Source organism: Ahaetulla prasina, chromosome 2, assembly GCF_028640845.1.
Source record: "Ahaetulla prasina isolate Xishuangbanna chromosome 2, ASM2864084v1, whole genome shotgun sequence".
Lineage (NCBI taxonomy): Eukaryota > Metazoa > Chordata > Lepidosauria > Squamata > Colubridae > Ahaetulla > Ahaetulla prasina.
Window position 1 is genome coordinate 287,111,366 of NC_080540.1, and position 23,706 is coordinate 287,135,071.

A 23,706-nucleotide genomic window follows, 5' to 3' on the forward strand; every position below is an offset into this window, starting at 1 on the left:
AAGATTAGATCTGTTTTACTTTGTAATAATTGTCAAATCCTTTCAGATTGTATCAGGCCCAAAAGTGAACGAAATATACTATCGGGCTATTCAAAGAACCATTTAATCACAATTTCCCTCACTGTAGCTAAAGATGAAGAGGACAAATTGGTCGTGGGCTTTTAGCTATTCTGAAGAGTGAAATATTTCATACTGGGGAAAAAATTGGGCCTTGGTCTTTTTTTTTCCCCCTGAAAAAAAGGGAAAATCTAGAAGCTAAATCTCTCAATGAGATAATATAGCGTAGTGTTTTCCATCTACAGAGATGCCTTTGAAACAAATCAAAATTAACTGCTTTAGAAAAAGTCCAAGTGTCAGATCTATCCATTGCTATCAAGACAATCCTTCAAGTTCTCATAATAGATACAGGTAGTCCTTGATTTATGACCACAGTTGAACCCAAAATTTCCATTGGTAAGCAAGACAGTTCTTAAGTGAGTTTTGCCCCATTTTATGACATCTCTTGCCACATTGGAAAATACCCTGATGTTGGGAAAGACTGAAGGCAAAAGGAGAAGAGGATGGCAGAGGATGAGATGGCTAGACAGTGTCATCAACGCGATGAACATGGATTTGGGCAGATATCAGGAGACAGTGGAGGACAGGGGGGCCTGTGGTCCATGGGGTTGCAAAGAGTTGGACACAAGTTAGCAACTAAACAACAACAATACATTAAGTATGAAAGCAAATACAGAATCCCTATACTATATGTAGGACATTTTCTAAGGCTTCTACCTTAAGTGCCACTGGAACCTACAGTATGTGGAGCTGCCTTGCATAATGAACTACTGAACTGAAGCTGAGGGCCATTTTGGTGAAGAATGTTCTACCTTGGACTCTTTTTAGTCACCCATAACGACCCTCAGATTCTTCTAGAAAGAAAGCCAGCAGAAGAAACTTGCAGTTGGGAGTGGAGACTTGCCTGAGCATCTGAGTTCTATCCTTTGTCCTTTGGTTCTCTCTTGATTTGTCCTTTGTGCTCCACAGTTGCTCTTCAAGCTTCTGGTTTATCTGTGATTCTTGCTTTGTAGAATACCCATCAATCCTGGCTGGGTTCTTGACACTGGCTACTCTCTTGTTCCATTGGTTATGACTTTATCTTTGGATGCATTAAATGGACAACCATATGCTCTTTATGGAAGGAGAGATTATTCCCTGGGGACAGTGTTTGTACCCTTTGAGTTTTAAATATCCAATGCAGATGGACATTGAAGTATCTGAGGTCAAAGGGCCTCTGTGGCTCAGACTGGTAAGACAGTCTGTTATTAACACAGCTGCCTGCAATTATTGCAGGTTCTAGTCCCACCAGGCCCAAGGTTGACTCAGCCTTCCATCCTTTATAAGGTAGGTAAAATGAGGACCCAGATTGTTGGGGGCAATAAGTTGACTTTGTATATAAATATACAAATAGGATGAAGACTATTGCTAACATAGTGTAAGCCGCCCTGAGTCTTCAGAGAAGGGCGGGATATAAATGCAAATAAAAAAAAAAGAATTTCTCATGATATCATAGAACAGGTGAACCAGATCTACCATAATGCCTAAAATGGAACTTTTTTTTTTTTAACTTGATGTCCTCCATATACACTGAGGTATAGCTCCCATGATTCTCTGCAGGGCACCCTATGAGTTATTGACCTGTTCTAATAGGAGTTGCCATCCCAACATATTTGTAAGGCTTCAAGTGAGAGAAAGTCAAAACAAAATGAGATAGTTCACACAGAGTTTCTTGCACAATATATTACAGGAGTTTTTAATGCTCTATGCTACTCCCTTACAAAGGCACCTTAATTTACACGCTGGAAACACGTTGCTCTTCATAACTTGTCTTTCTAATATTCACTGCGGCTCTTTCCCATACATAATTTCTTTGTGATAAATCTGGAAGGAATTATTGATTTTAAAACTTGACTCAGATGACCAGCAGCTCTACTTTGTATTAAAAGTTATGTTCATTTCCTTGTCTTACATATTGAAGTCTAAGGCTGAAAGCAAGTTGACGGTATTGATCTAATAGAGTTATCCAGGATGCAGGATTTTGTCCTCATTTAAAGCTGCTCTCACAAAATAGGATGGTGTGATTAGCTGCAGAATTTAATCCTAGCTGACTGGCAAGTACATTCTGACAATATGCAGGTGACAGAATTATCTCATTGGCATTTGTCTATCATGGGATGATGGGTTTATTTACTTTAGTCATGCACAGGGCACTGATAAATCTAACCAAAAAAACCCTACAAATTCAAAGAGTGAATTAAAAGACTGTCAGCTTTACTTCACCATTTCATTTATTTATTTGATCCTCTAAAATGAAGGCCTCTATTTAGTTAACAATTTCTGTGATGGAATTGCATGCACCATAGGCTGAAGTCCTTCCAAGAGAAAAATAAGTCTCTTTCCATGCCCGTCTTTTTATTCCCGAAATCCTGGCTACATATTATACTCTGCAAAAATGAAGAATTGGCCAAATTTGTCCCAGAAACAAAGAAAACAGGAGAAGATTATCATTTTTTTTCCTCCCTGCATTTACTATCCATGGTTTGTCTGTGGTTATCTAAGCCTCTCGAGCAATTCACTTCTCAACTCTCCAAAAAGAGAATGCTCGCTATACAGATAGTCCTCAATTTACAATGCTTCGTTTAGTGACTGTTAGAAGTTACAGTAGCATTGAAAACAATGATTTAGGATCATTTCTCACACTTACGACCTTTGCAGCATCCCCGTGGTGACACGATCAAAATTCAGATGCTTGGCAACTAACCAGTATTTATGCTGATTGCAATGTTCCAGAGTCATCTAATCGCCTTTTGCAGTGTTCTTGACAAGCAAAATCAATGGGGGAAGCCAGATTCATTTAACAACCATGTTACTAACTTAACAACTGCCATGATTCACTTAACAATTGGGGCAAGACAGGCTGTCAAGTGGGACAAAATTCACTTAACAACTGCCACACTTCGTACCAGAAATGTTGGGTCCAATTGTGATTGTAAGTCGATGACTTTCTACATACTTTCACTGCAGTTGTTTTTGTCCCTGTGATGAAGGCCAAAGAAAACCTATGGTAAAGAATGCTTCTCCAGGATACTATGGAGACAGAGAGAATGAGCCACCTTATGGACATATTTTTTGCTAGGGTGTTCAATGAGCCGTGGTGGCGCAGTGGTGAGCGTGCAGTACTGCAGGCTGCTTCTGTTGACTGCCGGCTGTCTGCAATTTGGCAGTTCGAAGCTCACCAGGCTCAAGGTTGACTTAGCCTTCCATCCTTCTGAGGTGGGTAAAATGAGGAGCCAGATTGTTGGGGGCAATAGGCTGACTCTGTAAACTGCTTAGAGAGGACTGTAAACACTGTAAAGTGATATATAAGTCTAAGTGCTATTGCTATTCAATTATCAGCAAAAACAAAAAACAAAAAAACAAAAACAGATGCTTTACTTCTATTGAAACAGCCTCTCTGTTTTATGTCTTTTAGGACCTTAAGAAACGAGGAGACGTGAGCATGTATTGGGTACTCACAGTCCAGATCAGAAATGAGTCACAGGTATATATGTTCATTCTATAACTTGAATAAGAGTGCTTGTTATTAGGTCCACTCACATTTCTGTGTCAACGTTATTACTAATGACATCACTGGTTCCTATGGTTTCTTTCCATAGGATCCATTTAATAGGGAGTTGGGCTATAAATTGCTTCATCCAACACAGAAGCCAAAGAAGTCAATACAATCCTTGGTTGTATAAACAGAGGCACAGAATCAAAATCATGTGAAAGTATCAGCACCAGTTTATAAAACCTTAGTAAGACCCCACCTGGAATTCTGCATCCAGATTTGGTCACCATGTTACAAAAAAAAGATGTTGAGACTTTGGAAAAAGTGCAGAGAAGAGCAACTACGATGATTAAAGGCCTGGAGACTAAAACATATGAAGAACGGTTGCAGAAACTGGGTTTGGTTAGTCTAGAGAAAAGAAGAACGAGGGGTGACATGATAGCAGTATTCCAGGATTTGAGGGGCTGCCACAAAGAAGAGAAGTCAACTTATTTTTCAAAGCACCAAAGGGCAGGACAAGAAACAGAGGATGGAAACTAATCAAAGAGAGAAGCAACCTGGAATTAAGGAGACATTTCCTAATAGTGGGAGCAATTAACCAGTGGAACAGTTTGCCTTCAGAAGTTTTGGATGCTTCATCACTGGAGGTTTTTAAGAAGAGGCTGGACAGCCACTTGTTTGAAATGCTTGAGTAGGAGTTTGGACTAGAAGACCTCCAAGGTCCCATCTAGATCTTTCACTTCTCTGCAAACCTCTTGCTTTCTAAAAAATCTGGAATTATTCTTGGCATCTCATCTGTCTCACCATCCATGGAAGATATTTTGCAATATTGTTTTAATGTTTGTTTTAATTTTTTCATAATTTTAGAACTATAAGCCACCCAGAATCAATTGGTTGAAGAGCACGGCTATAGAAATTGAATGAATGAATGAATGAATGAATGAATGAATGAATGAATGAATGATAGTCCATAACAGTGTAATGCAATACTGCCTAATTCCAAAAGACCTGGACTAAAGAAGAGAAGAGCAATCCTTTTAGTATAATAAACCACAGTGATATAATTTTTATTTTATTTATTTATTATTATTATTATTTTAGAATAATAAACCACCATGATAGAACTAGCCTTAGGGTTAAGTACAATGATGGTCTTTTTTCTCCTGCGTATCAAAAGGAACAAAATGTTAAATTTGTTTGCATGTTGAATAAATCAAATCTGGATTCTCCCGTTAAACATCTGTGCAGAACAACTACCTTTCAAACAAAAATATATTTTGGGCCATGAAGTCATTCAAGTGTTGTGATGTAGCTCGTGACTCCAAATTGCATACAAGCTGAGCATATATAAAAAAAATATATAATGAAATCTGTCAAATAAAGGTCTTATTCAAGGACCATGCGCTGTCAGGAGGAGAGGAACAGAAGATTTACAAAAGCAGTCATTAAGCCCCGAAGGCCACGTGCACCATTCCAAATGCCACACCATTGACTCCAAACTCCAAGAGTTTGCTTCTCCCTCAGGTGTTCTGTTCAAACTGCTACCGCTGTCAATTTCTTAAATGATTGGTGTTTGAAGAAAGTAAAATAGAGTAACAACATCTGCCACTCCACATTTGAGTTTTAAAAGGGGGCCCTTTCTGTGGGAAGCTACTTGTCAAATATTTTATAGTACAGTAACTTTTGTTTCCCTAACGCAGTGGTGAAATCCAAGTTTTTTTTACTGCCGGTTTTGTGGGCGCGGCTTGGTGGCCGTGGCAGGGGAAGGATACTGCAAAATCTCCATTCCACTCTACTCCAGGGGAAGGATACTGCAAAATCCCCACTCCCACCCCAATCTAGGGGAAGGATACTACAAAATCTCCATTCCCACCCCACTCCAGGGGAAGGATACTGCAAAATCTCCATTCCAACCCCCCTCCGTTTGAAAAGATTTCCCAACACGGCTCTAATGTGTTGAACCCAGAAGAGCAACGGGTGATGGCTGGCGTGCCTGGAGAGATGGCTCTGTGGGCCACTTCCAGCATGCATGCCATAGGTTTGCCATCACTGCACTAGAGGGAGGGGGAAAATAGTTAGATGGGGTTTGTAGCCAAAACAATACAACTGTCGTGTCCCACTCCTCCGCTGACGGCCGGGTCAGGGAAATCCGAATCAGGCGTGCCTCTGCAGCTCTGCCAAAGTCCTAGCAAAGTCCTCAGGGCAGGCAGGAGACCAGAAAGTGACTTCAGCAAGTATGTTTAGACTTTGCCTGACTCAGAGAATGCCAGAAAACAGATCCTTTATATAGGCCATGGGGTGTGGCTCCATGACTCAACACTTATCCAGGCCTGCCCCTCCCTTCCTTCTGTTGCCTCCGTCTATCAAGTCTTCTGACACGAGGGTCACTCCAGTCTGCAGCTGTTGGCAATTGACCTCCCTCAGGCTCACATGCTGTGGAGGAGGGGGAGGGGTCTAGTTGCTCCGTTTGCCTGGGCATGGAGCCAGAGCTGGGGGCTGGAGATACTTCCTCCTCTTCAGCCTGTCTGGGCATGGAGCCAGGGCTGGGGCCGGAAGGCATACAAGGACATTCCTCTGTGTTCGGAAGCAGATAAGAAGGCCCCGGCTGTGGTGAGATCGGAGGAGACACAACAACTTTCCTGTGGGAACCCAAGGACATTCACACAGGTGGCTGACCAGAGGAGAAGTGAAGTAACCAAGCAACCATCCAGCTCTTGGATTGGTCAGTGTGACCAGTGACTTGGGGGGGGAGGGGGAAAATGTTTACCTTTAATTAGATGAAAGCCATGGAGTCAACTGTTAGAGTCAACTTTCACCAGTTGTGCCAATATGATATACCCAGTAAAACTGTTCTCTGAGGAATTTGCCTTCCTCTGAGTTCTAAGTTCTATGGGTGTAACACTTGGAATGCTGACACCATACATAAACATCTAGGAAGGGGCAGATAAGCATATAAAAAGTATATGGGGGGGAGGAATACAGGAAGTCCTTGACTTATAATCATCTGCTCAGCAACCATCCAAAGTTACGATGACAGTGAAGAAAATGGCTTATGACCAGTCTACAATTGTTTGAACCATAGTCATGTAATCAAAACTCAGGCATTGGGCAACTGGCCCTTATTTACCATGTGACTGCATTTGTGACCTTCCCAGAAAGCTTTCGACAAGCAAAGTCAATGGGGGGGGGGGGAGCTGGATTTGCTTAACAACTTCGTGATTCACTTTACAACTGCAGGGATTCGCTTAGGGGAACAAAAGGTTGTAAAATCAGATACCGTTCACCTAATAATTGCTTTGTTTAAGAGTGACCATTCTGATTCCAACTGTGGTTGTAAGTTGAGTTCTACCTGCACTTTTTTTCTGGTGCTACCAGTTTGGCTTAGTGGTTGAGGCATCAGGCTAGAAACTAGGAGGCTGTGAGTTCTAGTCCTGTTTTAGGCATGAAGCTGGCTGGCTAGGTGACTTGGGGCCAGCCACTTTCTCCCAGCCCTAAAAAGGAGACAAAGGCAAAGCAAACCACGTTCAAAAATGTTTGCCAAAACACCTGCGAGGACTAGCCCAGGCAGTCCCCTGGAGTCAAAAATTGACTTAAAGGCATACGTATGCACACACATAACAGCATTTCAAATAGCAAGGTGTGTTTTGCCCTTAAGAAAAAATTGTTTATTAGGAAAGGCTGAAACCGTGAGTATCATTCTAATAGGACACAGCAATGACAAACATGGAAATGTTTTACAGACTGTCAGCTGTATGAACTACTAAACTGCAATTCAGTTAAATTACTCTGAGGTATAATTCTCCCTATTAAGCTTGCATTAAGCAATATTGATATGCCATAGAAAATCATACGCTGTTATTAAAAAGGCTATCACAGCGTCTGTCATTGTGGCATGTGTGTAGAAGTCTCTAAGAGCCGAGGTGGCGCAGTGGTTAGAGTGCAGCACTGCAGGCTGCTCCAGCTGACTGCTAGCTGCAGTTCGGCAGTTCAAATCTCACCAGGCTCAAGGTTGACTCAGCCTTCCATCGTTTCGAGGTGGGTAAAATGAGGACCCAGATTGTTGGGGGCAATAGGTTGATTCTGTAAACCGCTTAGAGAGGGCTGTAAAAGCACTATGAAGCGGTATATAAGTCTAAGTGCTATTGGTATTTCTATTCCTAGTCAGGTCCTCTGCCAGAAAGAGAGAAATCATCCACTACAGGTAGTCCTCGATTTATGACCACAATTGAGCCCAACATTTCTGTTGTTAAGTGAGACATTTGTTAACCAAGTGTTCTGTCCCCCACCTCAGTCCGGGAGGCACGCAAACTGACTCAATTAGCCAGCAATTTAGTCCACGGCAACTATCAGGTCTGGCAGCAAACCAGCGTTTGTCTGCCAAAGTTTTCTTATCTCCTTGATGCCAGTGTCACAGAGCTCGTTACCGGAGCAACCAGGAAGTCAGGAGCAAACAGCAATTCAGGCCAAATGCTCAGTCAGATAGTTCAGCTCAAGTGTTCTCCAGTCAGTTGATTTGTTCGTCACGAAGTAGTATAGCAGCCCCTCCTGCTTTTATACCCTGTGTGGTGTGGCTCCGTGACTCAGCAATTTCTAGGCCTGCCCTACCCCTGTTTCTTTTGTTCCCGCCTCTCTTGTCTACGAAACCTGGGATCTAACCAGGGCTGATTGTCCACAGCTGGGTCTGGAAGCGTTTCCTGGGCGGGGGAAGATACAGGACACAGAGGCCTCGTCACCTCCTCCACCTGGCCTGCCTCTGGCTCCTGGAGCTGAGCCAGAGAGGCTGGCCCTGCAGAAGGGAGCCCTGACGGCCCTTCCCCTCACTCTCTGAGTCACTTTCTGGCAGTGGGGTAGGGCTGGAGCCACAACACCGAGTTTTGCTCAGTTTTACGATCTTTCTTGCCACAGTTGTTAAGGGAATCAGTGTAGTTGATAAGTTAGTATCATGAGCCATGGTGGCAAAGTGGTTAGAGTGCAGTACAGCAGGCTACTTCTGCAATTTGGCAGTTCAAATCTCACCAGGCTCAAGGTTGACTCAGCCTTCCATCCTTCTGAGGTGGGTAAAATGAAGAGCTAGATTGTTGGCAGCATTAGGCTGACTCTGTAAACCACTTAGAGAGGGCTGTAAAGCACAGTAAAGTGGTATATACCATGTTTCGCCGAAGATAAGACCCTGTCTTATATTTTTTGGAACCCTGAAATAAGCGCTCGTCCTTACTGTCATGCGCTCAAAAGCCCGATTGGGCTTATTATCAGGGAATGTCTTATTTTGGGGAAAACAGGGTAAGTCTAAGTGCTATTGTTATTGCTAGTAACCTGGTTGTTACGTGAATCTGGCTTCCCCATTGACTTTGCTTGTCACTAGGTCACAAAAGGTAATCAGATGACCTTGGGAAACAAAAACAGTCATAAATATGAACCATTTGCCAATCATCTGAATTTTGATCACATGATCATGGGGATGCTTCAAAGTGTCGTAAGTATGAGAGACAGGCATAAGTCACTTTTTTGAGTGCTGTCGTAACTTTAAATGGTCACTAAACGAACTGTTGTAAGTATAGGACTACCTGTACTAAGAATGGAAGACTGGATGCCTTCAAAATGGTAACATCCTTGAGTAGATGGAAGATTCTCCCCTGAGGATAAATAGCAATACCATAGTAAGATCACAGGTGCATACTGTACCTGTGGCACAGGGAATATATGCATGTTATGGGCTAGAAAAATACATATTTTGCTTCCACTCCAATGCATGTGTGGGTGTGGTGTACCAAAGATAAAATTCCCCATAGAGGATTTATCTACAACTTGGGGGTAAAGGGATTTGACAAAGAAGGAAAGTACACGATCTAATCATCCAGGGGAAGGAGCAGCAGTTTTAAAAAAATCAAAAAATCAAAATGGACAACAGTCCAACCACAGATAAAATGAGGACAGGTTTCCATTCCATCGTTGTAGCTGTTGTCTTGACTTATCTTAACTATCCCTCCAGCCAAGTAGCCAATACAATCCTAGTTTTCACTTAACAGGGGGATGGAAGCAAGACACATGCAGTATTAGGAAAAATTTCACATGTACTTTTAGTAAATACTACTAATGCTTTATAAAGCCTTAGTACACTTAGAATACTGCATCCAATTTTGGTCACTGTGTTATAAAAAAGATGTAGATACTCTGGAAAAAGTGCAGAAAAGAGCAACAAAGATGATTAGGGAGCTGGAGGCTAAAACATATGAAGAACGGTTGCAGGAATTGGGTATGTCTAGTTCAATGAAAAAGAAGGACTAGGGGAGACATGATAGCACTGTTCCAATATCTCAGGGGCTGCCACAAACTATTCTCCAAAGCACCTGAGGGCAGGACAAGAAGAAATGGGTGGAAACTAAACAAGGAGAGAAGCAACCTGGAATTAAGTGGAAACTTCCTAACAGCGAGAACAACCAACCAGTGGAACGAGTTGCCTCCAGAAGTTGAGGGTGCTTCATCACTGGAGGTTTTTAAAACTGGACAGTCCCTTGTCTGAAATGATATAGGGCTATGATGGAGAACCTATGGCATGTGTGCCAGAGGTGGCACACAGAGCCTACTCTTCTGGCATGTGTGCCGTCGCCCCAGGTCAGATCTCCGTGGCGTTTCTTTTGTGAGCTTCTGTTTCCCTGCAAACGATGAAACAGAAGCTTGCGAAAGAAAAAGATCTTACCTCTTGCCATGCTGCTGGTGTTGGGATGCCCTGCCTCCCGCCGGCCAGCTGATCTTCAGGTCTCTGCTGCGCATGTGTGTATGTCCGCGCATGTACATGCATGCACATGTCTGTGCATGTCTGCAAACATCTGCACACATCTGCGCATGCCTGTGCATGCCTGCACATGTGCACATTCATGCACGCATGCAGTTTGGGCACGGTGTCTAAAAGGTCAGTGGTATAGGTGCTCCTGCTTGAGCAGGAGGTTGGACTAGAAGACTTCTGAGGTCCCTTTCAAATGTGTTGCTCTGTTATTGTCTCTCTACCACACAGATGCCCCTGGATGTAACATCTCCCACTTTATCCATAGCATAGTATAGCATATTTAGTATAGCATAGCATAGCATAATAGCATAGCATAGCATAGCATAGCACAGCACAGCACAGCACAGCACAGCATAGCATAGCATAGCATACCATACCATACCATACCATACCATACCATACCATACATCATATCACTTTACAACCATACATAAGCATAGTAAAAATAACTTGCAAGAACATCAAAACCCAATTAGAACCCAATTAATGTACTTACACTCAGGTTGTGTTGCCACCTTGATAGGCTGTGAACTTTCTCCCGGTCCCCATTCATTGTAGGCCACTACTCGGAAGGTATAGGTCTCTTCAGGTTTCAGATTCCCCACTGTAAGCTGGAGCAACCCAGACTGGGAGGTATTCAGCGCTCGCTCCCTAACCAAAAAAAAAAGAGCAATGCAAGAAAACATAAATGTCAAGATGAAAAAAAAAAAAGAAAGAATTCCAAACTAACGTTCCAGGAGGTTTCATAAAATCATAAGGGAGAGAAAATTGAGGAATGGCTGTGATGAACTGTCTAGGCTAAACAGAAGGAGAAGGACTTCCTGTCTTGCTACGGTCATTATCATTTTATATACCTCTTTTTATTAGGTTCTCAGTGCAGTATCTAACAGCGAATCATCAATATCTTATCGCATAGCAGAAAAGCAAAATCTAAAGCGATAAAACAAAAACACTGACAAGCATAAACTAGAAAAAAAAAAACGGATGGGAACAGGAGATTAAAGCACCGGCTAGTACTAAAACAAAAACAAAAAAGAACAGCCCTAGACATGCAATAGAGAATATAAATATAGAACAGAAACAGGAAATGATTACTTATAGAGAACTTTTGTATGCTGAAGGAGGTAGATTGCAATTAAAATCATTACAGGTATTAAATGAAGAAGGGAGGAATTATACTTGGTTTCAATATGGGCAAATAAGTGCTAGATGGAAAGAAGATCAAAAAATTGGTATAATGCAAAGGGAGGAAAATTTAATAAAGCAAATTAGAAATCAGACCCAGGAGCATATAAAGAGATTGTATAATGTGTTGCTTGAAATAGATTCGGAAAAGGATTTGGTAAAGGATTGTATGATAAAATGGGCACAGAATATTCAGGAACCAATAATGTTGGAAACATGGGAGAAAATTTGGGTTAGAAATGTTAAGTTTACACAAGCACAGAATTTAAGGAAAATTTTTATAAGATGTTTTATAGATGGCATAGATCCCAAAAATTATCATGTATGTATCCTAATATCCAAGCGAAATGTTGGAGGTGTGATTGTGATGATGCTACATATTTTCATATTTGGTGGACTTGCAAGAAAATTAAGGTCTTTTGGATAAGAATTTGGTGGATTATTCAAAATGTACTGAAGAAGAAGATAAAGTTCCTGCCACAATTTTTCCTTTTGGGAATTATAACGGATTGTACAGGGATTGAGACTAAATTGATTCTGAATTTAATAACAGCAGCAAGACTGTTGATTGGACAATACTGGAAGAAGAAGATACCTACAATAGAAGAATGGATACTGAAAGTTATTAATTTGGCTGAGATGGCTAAAATTTCAGCTTTTTTAAAAGACAATACGCAGGAAAGATATTTAATTGAATGGAAAAAATGGATTGATTATCTACAAAACAGATATCAGATTAAGAAATATCAGATTGCCTTTGAATAATTAGAAAGTTATTTTATGTAATGGGGAGGGGGTTGGGAGATGAAAAGCTTTGGATGTGGTTATTTGGATTGGAAGGGAAAATTTTATTCTATGTTTGGTTTATGTATAACAATACCTTGTGATTGACCCGGGAAGCCGGGGAGGAGGGGAAGGGTTGGTTTTTTTTTTGGGGAGGGAGGGGGGAAAAAGGGGGAAAATGTTTTTGTTTTTTAAAACTCTTTCAATAAAAAAAGAACCACTGAAGTGAAAAACAAAACAAAACACAAGGAGCATCTTGAATAGTTACAGAAAGAAAAATTCCCTCCCCCCCAACTCCTACATGACATCTGTCCAAATTTACTATTTATGACACGCGGTACTCATTGTCGCAGTAAATTGGTATGAATATTGTTTTATTTATTTATTTTGTCACAACAATATATGTAGGTATCATACAAAAAGATTATATAGTATATAAACACTTATATGAGTAAATATAAGGAGCTTTAAGGATATATATATATAGGAAGAAGAAAAAAAAACAATAGGACAGGAATGGTAGGCACGTTTGTGCGCTTATGCACGCCCCTTATGGTCCTCTTAGGAATGGGGTGAGGTCAATAGTAGAAAGTTTTTGGATAAAACTTTTAGGATTATGGGAAGAGACCACAGAGTCAGGTAGAGTATTCCAAGCACTGATGATTCTCTTACAGAAGTCATATTTTCTGCAATCTAGATTAAAGCGGTTGACATTAAGTTTAAATCTATTAGTTGCTCTAGTATTATTGCAATTAAAGCTGAAGTAGTCTTTGACAGGAAGGACATTACAATAGATGATTCTGTGAGTTAAGCTTAGGTCTTGTCGAAGGCGACGGAGTTCCAAGTTTTCTAAGCCGAGGATTTCAAGTCTGGTGGGATAAGGTATTTTATTGTTTTCAGAGGAATGGAGAACTCTTCTTGTAAAATATTTCTGGACACGTTCAATTGTATTGATGTCAGAGATGTGGTGAGGGTTCCAAACAGGCGAGCTGTATCCTAGAATTGGTCTAGCAAATGTTTTATATGCTCTGGTTAGTAGTATGGTGTTTTTGGAAAAGAAGCTACGCTTCTTTTCCAAAAGTACAAGAAGTACAAGTACATTGTGTACTGTTTAGAAATTGATCGTTAAAAATATCAATCAACACAACTTTATGGGGTGTGGTAACAGTCAAATAATAAACATCTCACCAATTTTAACTTGGTAGAAATCTCTCCAGACAGGAATTCTTAGGCCTCTAGCTGTACTGAGCACTAATAACACAAATCCATATAGGATGAGGTTAGAATACCACAGCAGATTTGTATGCAGGGCAGTGGTGAAATCCAATTTTTTTTACTACCGGTTCTGTGGGAGTGGCTTGGGGCATGGTGTGGCTTGGTGGGCGTGGCTTGGTGGGCGTGGCAGGGGAAGGATACTGCAAAATCCCCATTCCCACCCCACCCTGGGGCCAGCCAGAGGTGGTATTTGCTGGTTCTCTGAACTACCCAAAATTTCCAATACCGGTTCTTCAAACTGCTCAAAATTTCCGCTACTGGTTCTCTAGAACCTGTCTGAACCTGCTGGATTTCACCCCTAATGCAGGGTTATACTAGCCCAGTGATGGCGAACCTTTTCAGCACTGAGTGCCAAAAAGAAACAGCGTGCATGCTTGCGGCACCAAGTGCTGAAAGGGGAGCACCTCGTGACTAAGGAAGAGGACCAGGAAGAGGAGCTGCCCAGGGGACATGCACACCGTCAAGCAAATCTTCCGGTTACTGCCATGCATGCACATGTGCCAATCAGCTGGCTGGTGTGTATGTTCATGCTGGAAAATGGAAGACTAGCTCTTCCCTTTTCTGGCACTGCCACACACACAAAGGCCAGCTGATTGGTGCATGTGCATGTGCGCCAGAAATCCGGAAGAGGAACAGGCGATGCCATGCGTGCCAGGCGACATGGCTCCACATGCCACTTTGGACACACATGCCATAGGTTCGCCATTACGATACTAACCCATCCAAAGGGATTGGGGAACTAAGGAGGGGAAATCAGAAACCTGGTTAGGCTTGTTGAAGCTTATTAGTAAAGGAAAAATAAACACAACACTTAACAACCTGAAACCATTTCTCAGACAACATTCATTAACAGCTCTGGGTTGAATAAATGGACTGTTCAGGAACTGAGTGAAGTTGTGTCGAATTTGTGAAGCTGTAAGAGGTCCATCTACCCACCTTCAAACTGTGGACTTGTCCCCAGGTCAATGATTTAGGATTTAAGAGCAGGTTGAAGAAATCAGATGGGTAATATATGTCATTAGGCAAAGCAAAATGCGACCTGAGACTTTGAAGGACTAGAACCTAGCACCCAAGTTGAGGAACAATCCATGTCTCACTGCTTCTAGTTCTGTACTCGCTCTAGATCTGACCTCAATGTAGGATCTATGCTATCCAGTGTCACATTTTGTGAGATGGGTGGCTATAGACGAATAGGATGGATGGATGGATGGATGGATGGATGGATGGATGGATGGATCTTGACTGTCCAAAAAAAGCCTGTGAAGGACAGGGAACAACAAAGCACCATGTTACATGGAATGTCACTTGGGAACTTCCAAATAAATTAATTCTTGCAGTCAGAGCTGAGCTGTGCTCAGATCCAAGCTGGGAATACTCAATTGCACCTGAAAGCAGAACAAGAAACAATAGATGGGAATCTAATCAAAGAAAGAACCAATCTAGAAACAAGGAGAAGTTTCCTTCATTAGAACTATTTATTTATTTATTTATTTATTTATTTATTTATTTATTTATTTATTTATTTATTTATTTATTTATTTATTTATTTATTTATTTATTTGATTTATATACCGGCCTTCTCCCGAAGGACTCAGGGCGGTTCACAGCCAAAATAAAACACAATTGCACAAAAATTAAAACACTTTTAAAAATCTGATTCAATTAAAGGCCGAAACAAAACTCTAAAACTATAATAAAACCATAATAACCCCTAATTAAAATTACTTTAAGCCAGCCCTGCGCAGGAAAACAAGAAAGTCTTCAGCTCGCAATGGAAGGTCCGGAGGTCAGGGAGTTGTCGTATCCCTGGAGGCAGCTCATTCCAGGGGGCAGGTGCCCCCACAGAGAAGGCCCCCTCCTCCTGGGGGTCGCCAGTCAACATTGTTGACAATTAATCGACAATTAATCAGAAGTTATGGGTGCTCCATCACTGGAGGTTTTTAAGAAGCGATTGGACAACCATTTGCTTGAAATGGTATAAAGTCTCTTGATTGAGCAACGGGTTTGACTAGAAGACCTCCGAGGTCCCTTTCAATTCTGTTATTTAAAAAGGCAGCTGAAGATTGCCCCAATGTGTGACAGCCTAACCCTATTTCTATCTTTTAACTCCAAATTATAACCTGAAGAACCCATCTCATTATGCCTGTACCAATCAAAAACTCAGCTGATTTCAAACCATTATATAGCGCCTCTGCTCATTTCAACCCTGGACAATTATTGGCTCTTTGAGAAAATTTTGCAAGCTAGGAGGATAACCTGCAGTCCTCATGAAAATGTATGTAAATTAAGCACTCAGATTAATTTCAAAATCTGTCTCCAGGAAATTAGTTCAGGCCACTTAACATGCTTACTTGTCTATTTTCTTGTCCATGATATAAACACAATTTTTCTGTCTTGGCTAGTTTCCCTTAACAAAATCTTTGAAGTTCCTATTTTGCAAATCACAGCTTTGGAAAAATATTTTCCATTTGGAAAATTAAGATAATGAGAAAGCATTAAAAAATGTGTGGATGCCCCTTCCTTGGAATATTTGAAATATTTTTAAAAAGTAATTTAATATTCATTTAGTATTTCATTGCATTTGATCTTTTAGGAGATGATCAGGGAGATGATCCCCTGCCCGAGGAAGGGATCAAGTGGATCATCAGTCTCAAGTCTTTTTGAGCTCATAAGAGATCTGAATCCAGCCCATTTTGAATTCCACTGACTCTTATCTGCCACCTATTTGTTTTTACTGTTAGTAGTTCAGATTCTAGCTTGCAATAAACCTTTATATTCTTTTGAACTGCCTGGACTTCCTGATTTTCCCGTACTTGACAGATATTATTTTATTGTACTTTAGGTGAGTCTCTATTTGTCAGAAAAGTAATAGTATTTATTTTTCTAACAACTTGTTTTGTTTGTTTGAAAAAACCCAAACAAACAAGTTAGTTTCATATCCCATGGAATCCATGTTATGCCATAGATCACCAATTAATGGCCCCAAACTAACTAATCCATTATCTGGAAAGGAGAAATGATAACATTTCACTCCCGACTTCCAATATTTATTTCATAACCACTCTTCAGGCTATTATTATATAAACAAAATTAAATAAGAAATGAAGCATGGCAAAAATTAAATAATTTCAAATTTGCCCAAAGAAATACTGAGTAATGGGTTAAGAGCTCAAACAATCACAGACCATTAAATTTGTCTCTGGGTGAGAATTTTTCAAAGCAAACATAGATACAAACAAGGTTTACAGCAGTAATTCTGTCCATAATTCTTGCGATAGGCTCTGTTTTCATTGACATCAGATCTGAAATAAATGCAGTGGACCCAGCTTAATCCATTCCCCCACCCCTAAAGTTAAGGCATGCTTCGCTTCGTTCTCATTATTCTCATCTTAGGTGCTTACTGGAAATATAGAGACTTTCTACAAGGACTGCAAAATACAATGGTTCAGCCATAAAGAATGTTGATAACGGAGCCCGTGGAAAGCAGGTTAACAATGCTTAACTCCGAATGTCAATTGCAGCATCTGATCCCATTTGATTCCAGCCACAGCAGTTCATATTTATTCACCGAAGATGTTGACTTGGAGTTAATGTTGTGCAAAGCAAGTGAATGTTTTATGCTATTCACTCCCATCGCTGAAACTTTTGTTCTTTTGTTTCATTCTCATAGCCACGTAGGGAGGGAGTCTTCTGAATTTTTAGACAAGGATGGAATAAACATGCTACCACATGTTTATTTGACCCGTGTCCCTCCTGGCTGGTGCTGGCCACTCAGGAGGTTACACGAGGCTGGATCCAGGGAATTATTAGTGCTTCTCTGGTGGAGGGAGTCTTCCCAGCCACCTTGAAAGAGGCAGTTGTGAGGCCCCTCCTTAAGAAGCCTTCCCTGGACCTGGCTGTTTTGGCTAATTACCGTCCCGTCTCCAACCTTCGCTTTGTGGCAAAGGTTGTTGAGAGTGTGGTGGCATGGCAGCTTCCTGGAGGAAACTGTCTATCTAGACCCATGCCAGTTCGGCTTCAGGCCTGGGTATAGCACGGAAACGGCTTTGGTTGTGTTGGTTGATGATCTCTGGAGGGCACGGGACAGAGGTTGTTCCTCTGTTCTTGTCCTGTTAGATCTGTCAGTGGCTTTTGATACCATTGACCATGGTATCTTGCTGCGACGGTTGGAGGGTCTGGGAATGGGAATGGGGGGCACCGTTTTTCGGTGGTTCTCCTCCTACCTCTCCGACCGTTCACAGACAGTGTTGACAGGGGGGCAGAGGTCGACCGCTAGGCAACTCACTTGTGGGGTGCCACAGGGGTCGATCCTCTCGCCTCTCCTGTTCAACATCTACATGAAGCCGCTGGGGGAGATCATCCGTGGTTTCGGGATGAGTTGTCAACTGTACGCTGATGACACTCAGCTGTACATTTCCACCCCGAACCACCCCAATGAAGCCGTTGATGTCATGACCCGGTGCCTTGAGGCCGTTCGGGTCTGGATGGGGACGAACAGACTTCGACTCAACCCATCCAAGATGGAGTGGCTGTGGATACCAGCGTCCCAGCACAGTCAGCTAATTCCATCGCTGACTGTGGGGGGCGAATCATTGGCCCCCAGGGAATCAGTGCACAACTTAGGCATTCTCCTGGATGCACGGTTGTCTTTAGAAGACCATTTGATGGTCATCACCAGGGGAGCTTTTTATCAGGTTCGCCTGATTCGCCAGTTGTGCCCTTTCCTTGACCGGGACTTTTTATACACAGTCACTCATGCCCTCGTTACTTCCCGCCTGGATTACTGCAATGCTCTCTACATGGGGCTTGAAGAGCACCAGGAGGCTCCAACTGGTACAGAATGCAGCCGCGCGGGGGATAGAGGGAGTGTCGCATAGCTCCCATGTAACACCTCTCCTGCGCAGGCTGCATTGGTTGCCGGTGGTCTTCCGGGTGCGATTCAAGGTTTTGGTCATCACCTTTAAAGCGCTCCATGGCATGGGACCAGGATATTTACGGGACCACCTGCTGCCGCCAGTAGCCTCTCATCGACCAGTGCGCGCTCACAGAGGGGGCCTCCTTAGGGTGCCATCGGCCAAACAATGTTGGCTGGCAGCCCCCAGGGGGAGAGCGTTCTCTGTGGGGGCTCCGGCCCTGTGGAATGAATTACCCGTGGGGCTACGTCTTCTCTCTGATCTTCGGACCTTTAAGCGCGAGCTCAAAACTTTTTTCTTTCACCAAGCAGGGCTGGCCTAATGATAAATTGTAATTGTGGGTCTGTTAGTGGGGTTTTTAAGGGGTTTAATTTATTTAAAATTTTATACACTTATTTTAATATTCAGCCTATCGAATTAGTTTTTTAATGAATATTGTATTTTAAATGTTTTGGTACTTATGTTTTATCTATGCTGTACACCGCCCTGAGTCCTTGGAGAAGGGCGGTATAAAAATGTAAATAATAAATTAATAAATAAATAAATCAAGGTCAATTAAACTACCTTGCAATGGCCTTATAAGTAAATATCTGGAGTGTAATTGTATTGATTACTCTGAATTAATTTGATTTGAAGGATATTAAAATTAAATTAAATTAAACGTGAATCGTTTGTCCTGACCATGGGTGTATCCCAACTACTTTTCAAAGTGTGGTCCCAGTATTTAACGGTTAACTGCAATCACTGTCCTAAAAAGAACTTAATGCAGACTTAAAGGATGTTGAAAAGTGACTGGCAGATAGAATAACTATAGTCACATACATTTCTTTTCTTTGTCATCCTGCATTCCTCACTATCTGTGACTCATGACTTGGGGGGGGGGGAAGATAACCCATGGAATATGGTATAACAGCTGTAGTGGTGCAGTGGTTAGAATGCAGTATTACAGGCTAACTCTGCCACCTGCCAGCAGTTTGATTTTCACTGGCTCAAGGTTGACTCAGCCTTTCATCCTTCCCAAGGTGAGTAAAATGAGGACCCAGATTGTTGGGGGCCATATGCTGACTCTAAACTGCTTAGAGAGGGCTGTAAAAGCACTGTGAAGTGGGATATAAGTCTAAATGCTATTGCTATCGTAAGTCTTCAATGAAGTATAAGAGCCAGCAGTGAATGTGCTGGCCTAGAAACCAGAAGACTCTGAGTTCTAGTTCAGCCTTAGACATGAAAGCCAGATGAATGGCTTTGGGCCAATCACAAAGAGACTGTGAGTTCTAATCCTGCCTTAGCTGCCTCCTGCTAGATCACTTTGGGCCAATCACCAAGAGACTGTGAAATCTAGTCCACTTTGGGCATGAAAACTGAGTGAGTGACCTTGGTCCAGTTACTGTCTCTCAATCCAACTCGCCTCACAGGGTTGTTGTTGCAGGGAATATAGGAGGAGGAAGGAGTATCAGGTATGTTTGTTGCCTTCAGTTGTTTATAAAAAACATTAAAGGCAGGATATGAATTAAAAAAATGAGCAGATATGTACAATGGCTCCTCAGTCAATCAGAAACAGTAAATTGCATTTTCAGTCTTTGGGACTTTTAAAAAATCAGGTGATTAAACAAAAATACAAAATGCTTCATAAAGTTAATAAAATACAGTAATGGTAAAATATTATTTTAAAATGTGTTGGCAGCAAGGACATGCTGAGAAGTCATGGAGAAAATGAGAAAATTGCTCAATAATGATTCAAAAACATGGAACTCTTCAGAAAGGTAGAACAACATTTGTAAATGTTTCAGAGTGATAAAATGTAATTGCATCATTTTTGCACATTTAGTAGGTAGCTGACAACTGCTGCTATAATCTATTAAATATCTAATTAGTTGCTTCAAGGTAAAAGAATCTTGGTAGTATTTCTGGTTGTTCAATACTCAGTTAAAAGAAAAACGGGCTCATGAGTGGCATTATTTTTCTTTCCTACTTCCTCAAGCTACTTTTTACAAATGAATTTAAAAGCTATTAGAATCATTTGGCCTCTTCAGCCCCTTATAGCCTAGAAATAAAATGTGGTATGCAAACAAAATCTGATATATAGGCCCAAAGCTGTTTTTTTTAAAAATATACCTATAGAGACAATCTTGCCAGACTGAGGACTCTAGTATCTGCATTTACAATAAAATTTCTTTTTTATGATCCTTTAATCCAGTGGTGGGTTGCCCCCGGTTCGGACAGGTTCTTGCAAACTGGTAGTAAAACCAGGGGAAGGCTCCGCCCACCGATCCTGACATCATCAGGAAGCTTCTGCGCATGCATACGCGATCCCGCTGCGAACCGGTAGTAAAGGTAAGTAGAACCCACCCCTGCTGTAATCCCTTAATTCAGAATAAAGTCAGGGCAACCGGATAAAGCTGAGAGTTTCCTGGCCAGATGCCCTTCCTGACACCACATGGAGTTTGCAGCATATTTTTTTTTTCAGCTGCCGCTACCTAGGATTGAACTCTTAACCTTCTGAATGGCAGGCGAGCATCTTCACCACTAGGCCACCACACAGCTCATATCTGCATCCACAATATATTCTGTGATCTATTATGGAGAAGTTTCCTTCACCCTTTTTTTCACCCATATAATATCTAAACTGAGTTGCCTCTTACTCCTCTGAAATGAATCCCCTTCCTCCTGGTTATTCCCTTCCTGCCTGTATTCCATCACAATAGTTCAACATATTAGATGAAGAGATTATTTTTACATCTCTCTTTTCAGATTGAGGAAATGAGCCACTAAATAGTTAAAGTAAATCAGGGTTATTCCAGATTATCTTATTTATTTATTTTTAACCAATAAAGGAGTTTTGTAACAGTTACGAAGAATTGTTGTGGTCCCGCCAGCAGCCTGCGGAGCTGGCAATGGACAACGATGAGGCTGAGGTGAGGCCAGGGCCATTGGGGAGTGAGGTGCGGAAAATAAATGTAAACGGGGCAAAACTCACTTAACTTACTTGTTTTGCTTAGCAACAAAAAATTTGGCCTCAATTGTGGTCATAAATCAAGGACATCTCCACAGGCTCATCCGACTACATAACTGAATGCTAGTGAAGGCCATCATGTGGCATCCATAACTAATTCAAAGGGGAAAACGTTACTTTATCTCTGAAACAGACTTAAGTTTTGGGGATGGAAGGACGTCCATGTTAGGGGAATGCTTCAGGAAAGTAATCGTGAAAAGTTAACTGTGTTGCAGTTAGTCTCAAGACATCAAAAGCTCAAGTCATCAAAAGCTCCATTGCATCTTTCCAAGAAAATAGAACAATAAGAGTTGGAAGGGACCTTGGAGGTCTTCTAACCCAACCCCCAGCTCAAGCAGGAAACCGTATACCGTAAGCATAAGCTTTTAGGGAGATGTCATAGGACTTCAGCAATCCAGGCATGTATAAGGGCTGGAGTCATGTCACAGAACGATGCCATGCCAATCATGGGGAAACTGTCAATTCTGAAGCAAAATCACTGTTATTCTGCAATACCGAGAATCATTCAGTTCTCAGGAGTTACAGTAATTTGTCTGACAATTTCTCTGCATGCCTCAGGTTAATGTCAGATCTGCTATTATTATAAGGAGAAAAATAGATCTTTGGTTAAAAAAAAAATGTAGAAAAAATAAATGACTCAGTATTCTACCCAGGCACTTAAAGGAAACTGTGTTTAGTTTGTTCATGCTGAAAGCCTGAAAGTTCACAAGACCTGAGGCTGTCATCACCACCATACAAAATCTTAAATCGTTTTTTCAAAGTTTTATTTTTTAATTAAATGTGGCATTTTAAGCCCAATGTTGAGTGCTTATATCCTCTAGCTAAATGGATGATGATACTCCTTATATAAATAGATTCTACTAAGGAAAGATACTGTGTTTTATATTGATTATTTCATGCAAATGTTTGCATAGTAAACCGTTTATTGTAACCTCTCCTCTCCACAATCATATCAATTTTAAAATATATAGAATATAATTTTTATTGGCCAAGTGTGATTGGACACACAAGGAATTTGTCTTGGTGCATATGCTCTCAGTGTACATAAAAGAAAAGATACAGCACTTACAACACTTAATGATAGTCATAGGGTACAAATAAGCAATCAGGAAACAATCAATATCAGTATAAATCATAAGGATACCCGCAACAAAGTTACAGTCATACAGTCATAAGTGGAAGGAGATAGGTGATGGGAACGATGAGAAGATTAATAGTGCAAATTTAGTAAATAGTTTGACAGTGTTGAGGGAATTATTTGTTTAGCAGAGTGATGGCCTTCGGGAAAAAACTGTTCTTGTGTCTAGTTGTTCTGGTGTGCAGTGCTCTGTAGCGTCATTTAGAGGGTAGGAGTTGAAACAGTTTAAAATGTATCTATATTAGACTATTTAAACCAGGGGGTTCAAGCTTGGGAAACTTAAGACTGGTGGACTTCAACTCCTAGAATCCCCCAGACAGCACTAGGGAATTCTGGGAGTTGAAGTCTACAGGTTTTAAAGTTCCTAAACTTGGACACCTATGATTTAAACAGTTGAAAAATGTTTGGTTTCTTTAGATTTTTTTTTTAAATACTTTGTAAAATAATTGACATAATATCTGACTATTCTAAAGCAAAGCAAGGTTGAACTTGGTTTGTATTTGCCTGGAAGCAATGCGAAAATACTTCAGTAGCATTTCACATGGCCATGAATTCAATTACAACTGAGTTGAAGTTGACACTTTCCTTGTTTTTACCTGCCTGCCATCCTAACACTGATGGATCTCTAATTCTTCACAATATAGCCTTTGGTCTGATGGGAACCCACCTCACTGATGGATTTGACAGGTATAGATTCCAAAGTTAGAGACTCATGATACAGGGCAGGTAATTATAACTGGTGAATTATTGAAAAAAAAACACTCCATTGGTAAAGTTGCGTGAAGCACCATCATTCTGTAGGATGTTCTATTATGATGAGACACTTGACTTCATCTCAACAATTGGTTGGGACAAACTGACCTCTCTGAGTTAGCTTGTCTTTACAAATAGGATTTCTCTGCTTGGTTGTGGATGGAGATTCATCCCATAACCAATTATCTCTTAGTGGACTTTTAACCTATTTGCCTTATGAAGAAGTTTCAAAACCAGGAAACTTTCTTAACTACTTGTTAAGTAGTATGGCATCTG

At 41.2% G+C, this 23,706-nt stretch overlaps 1 protein-coding gene across 1 annotated transcript in view; it reads right to left on the reverse strand.

The window, feature by feature from the left end:
- DCC (DCC netrin 1 receptor) overlaps positions 1–23,706 on the reverse strand; it is a 926,782-nt gene that overhangs the window by 374,442 nt on the left and 528,634 nt on the right. The window contains exon 9 of the mRNA XM_058168106.1: positions 10,870–11,024. Within this exon, the coding sequence (XP_058024089.1) occupies positions 10,870–11,024 (155 nt within the window). The remainder of the gene's footprint in view (positions 1–10,869; positions 11,025–23,706) is intronic.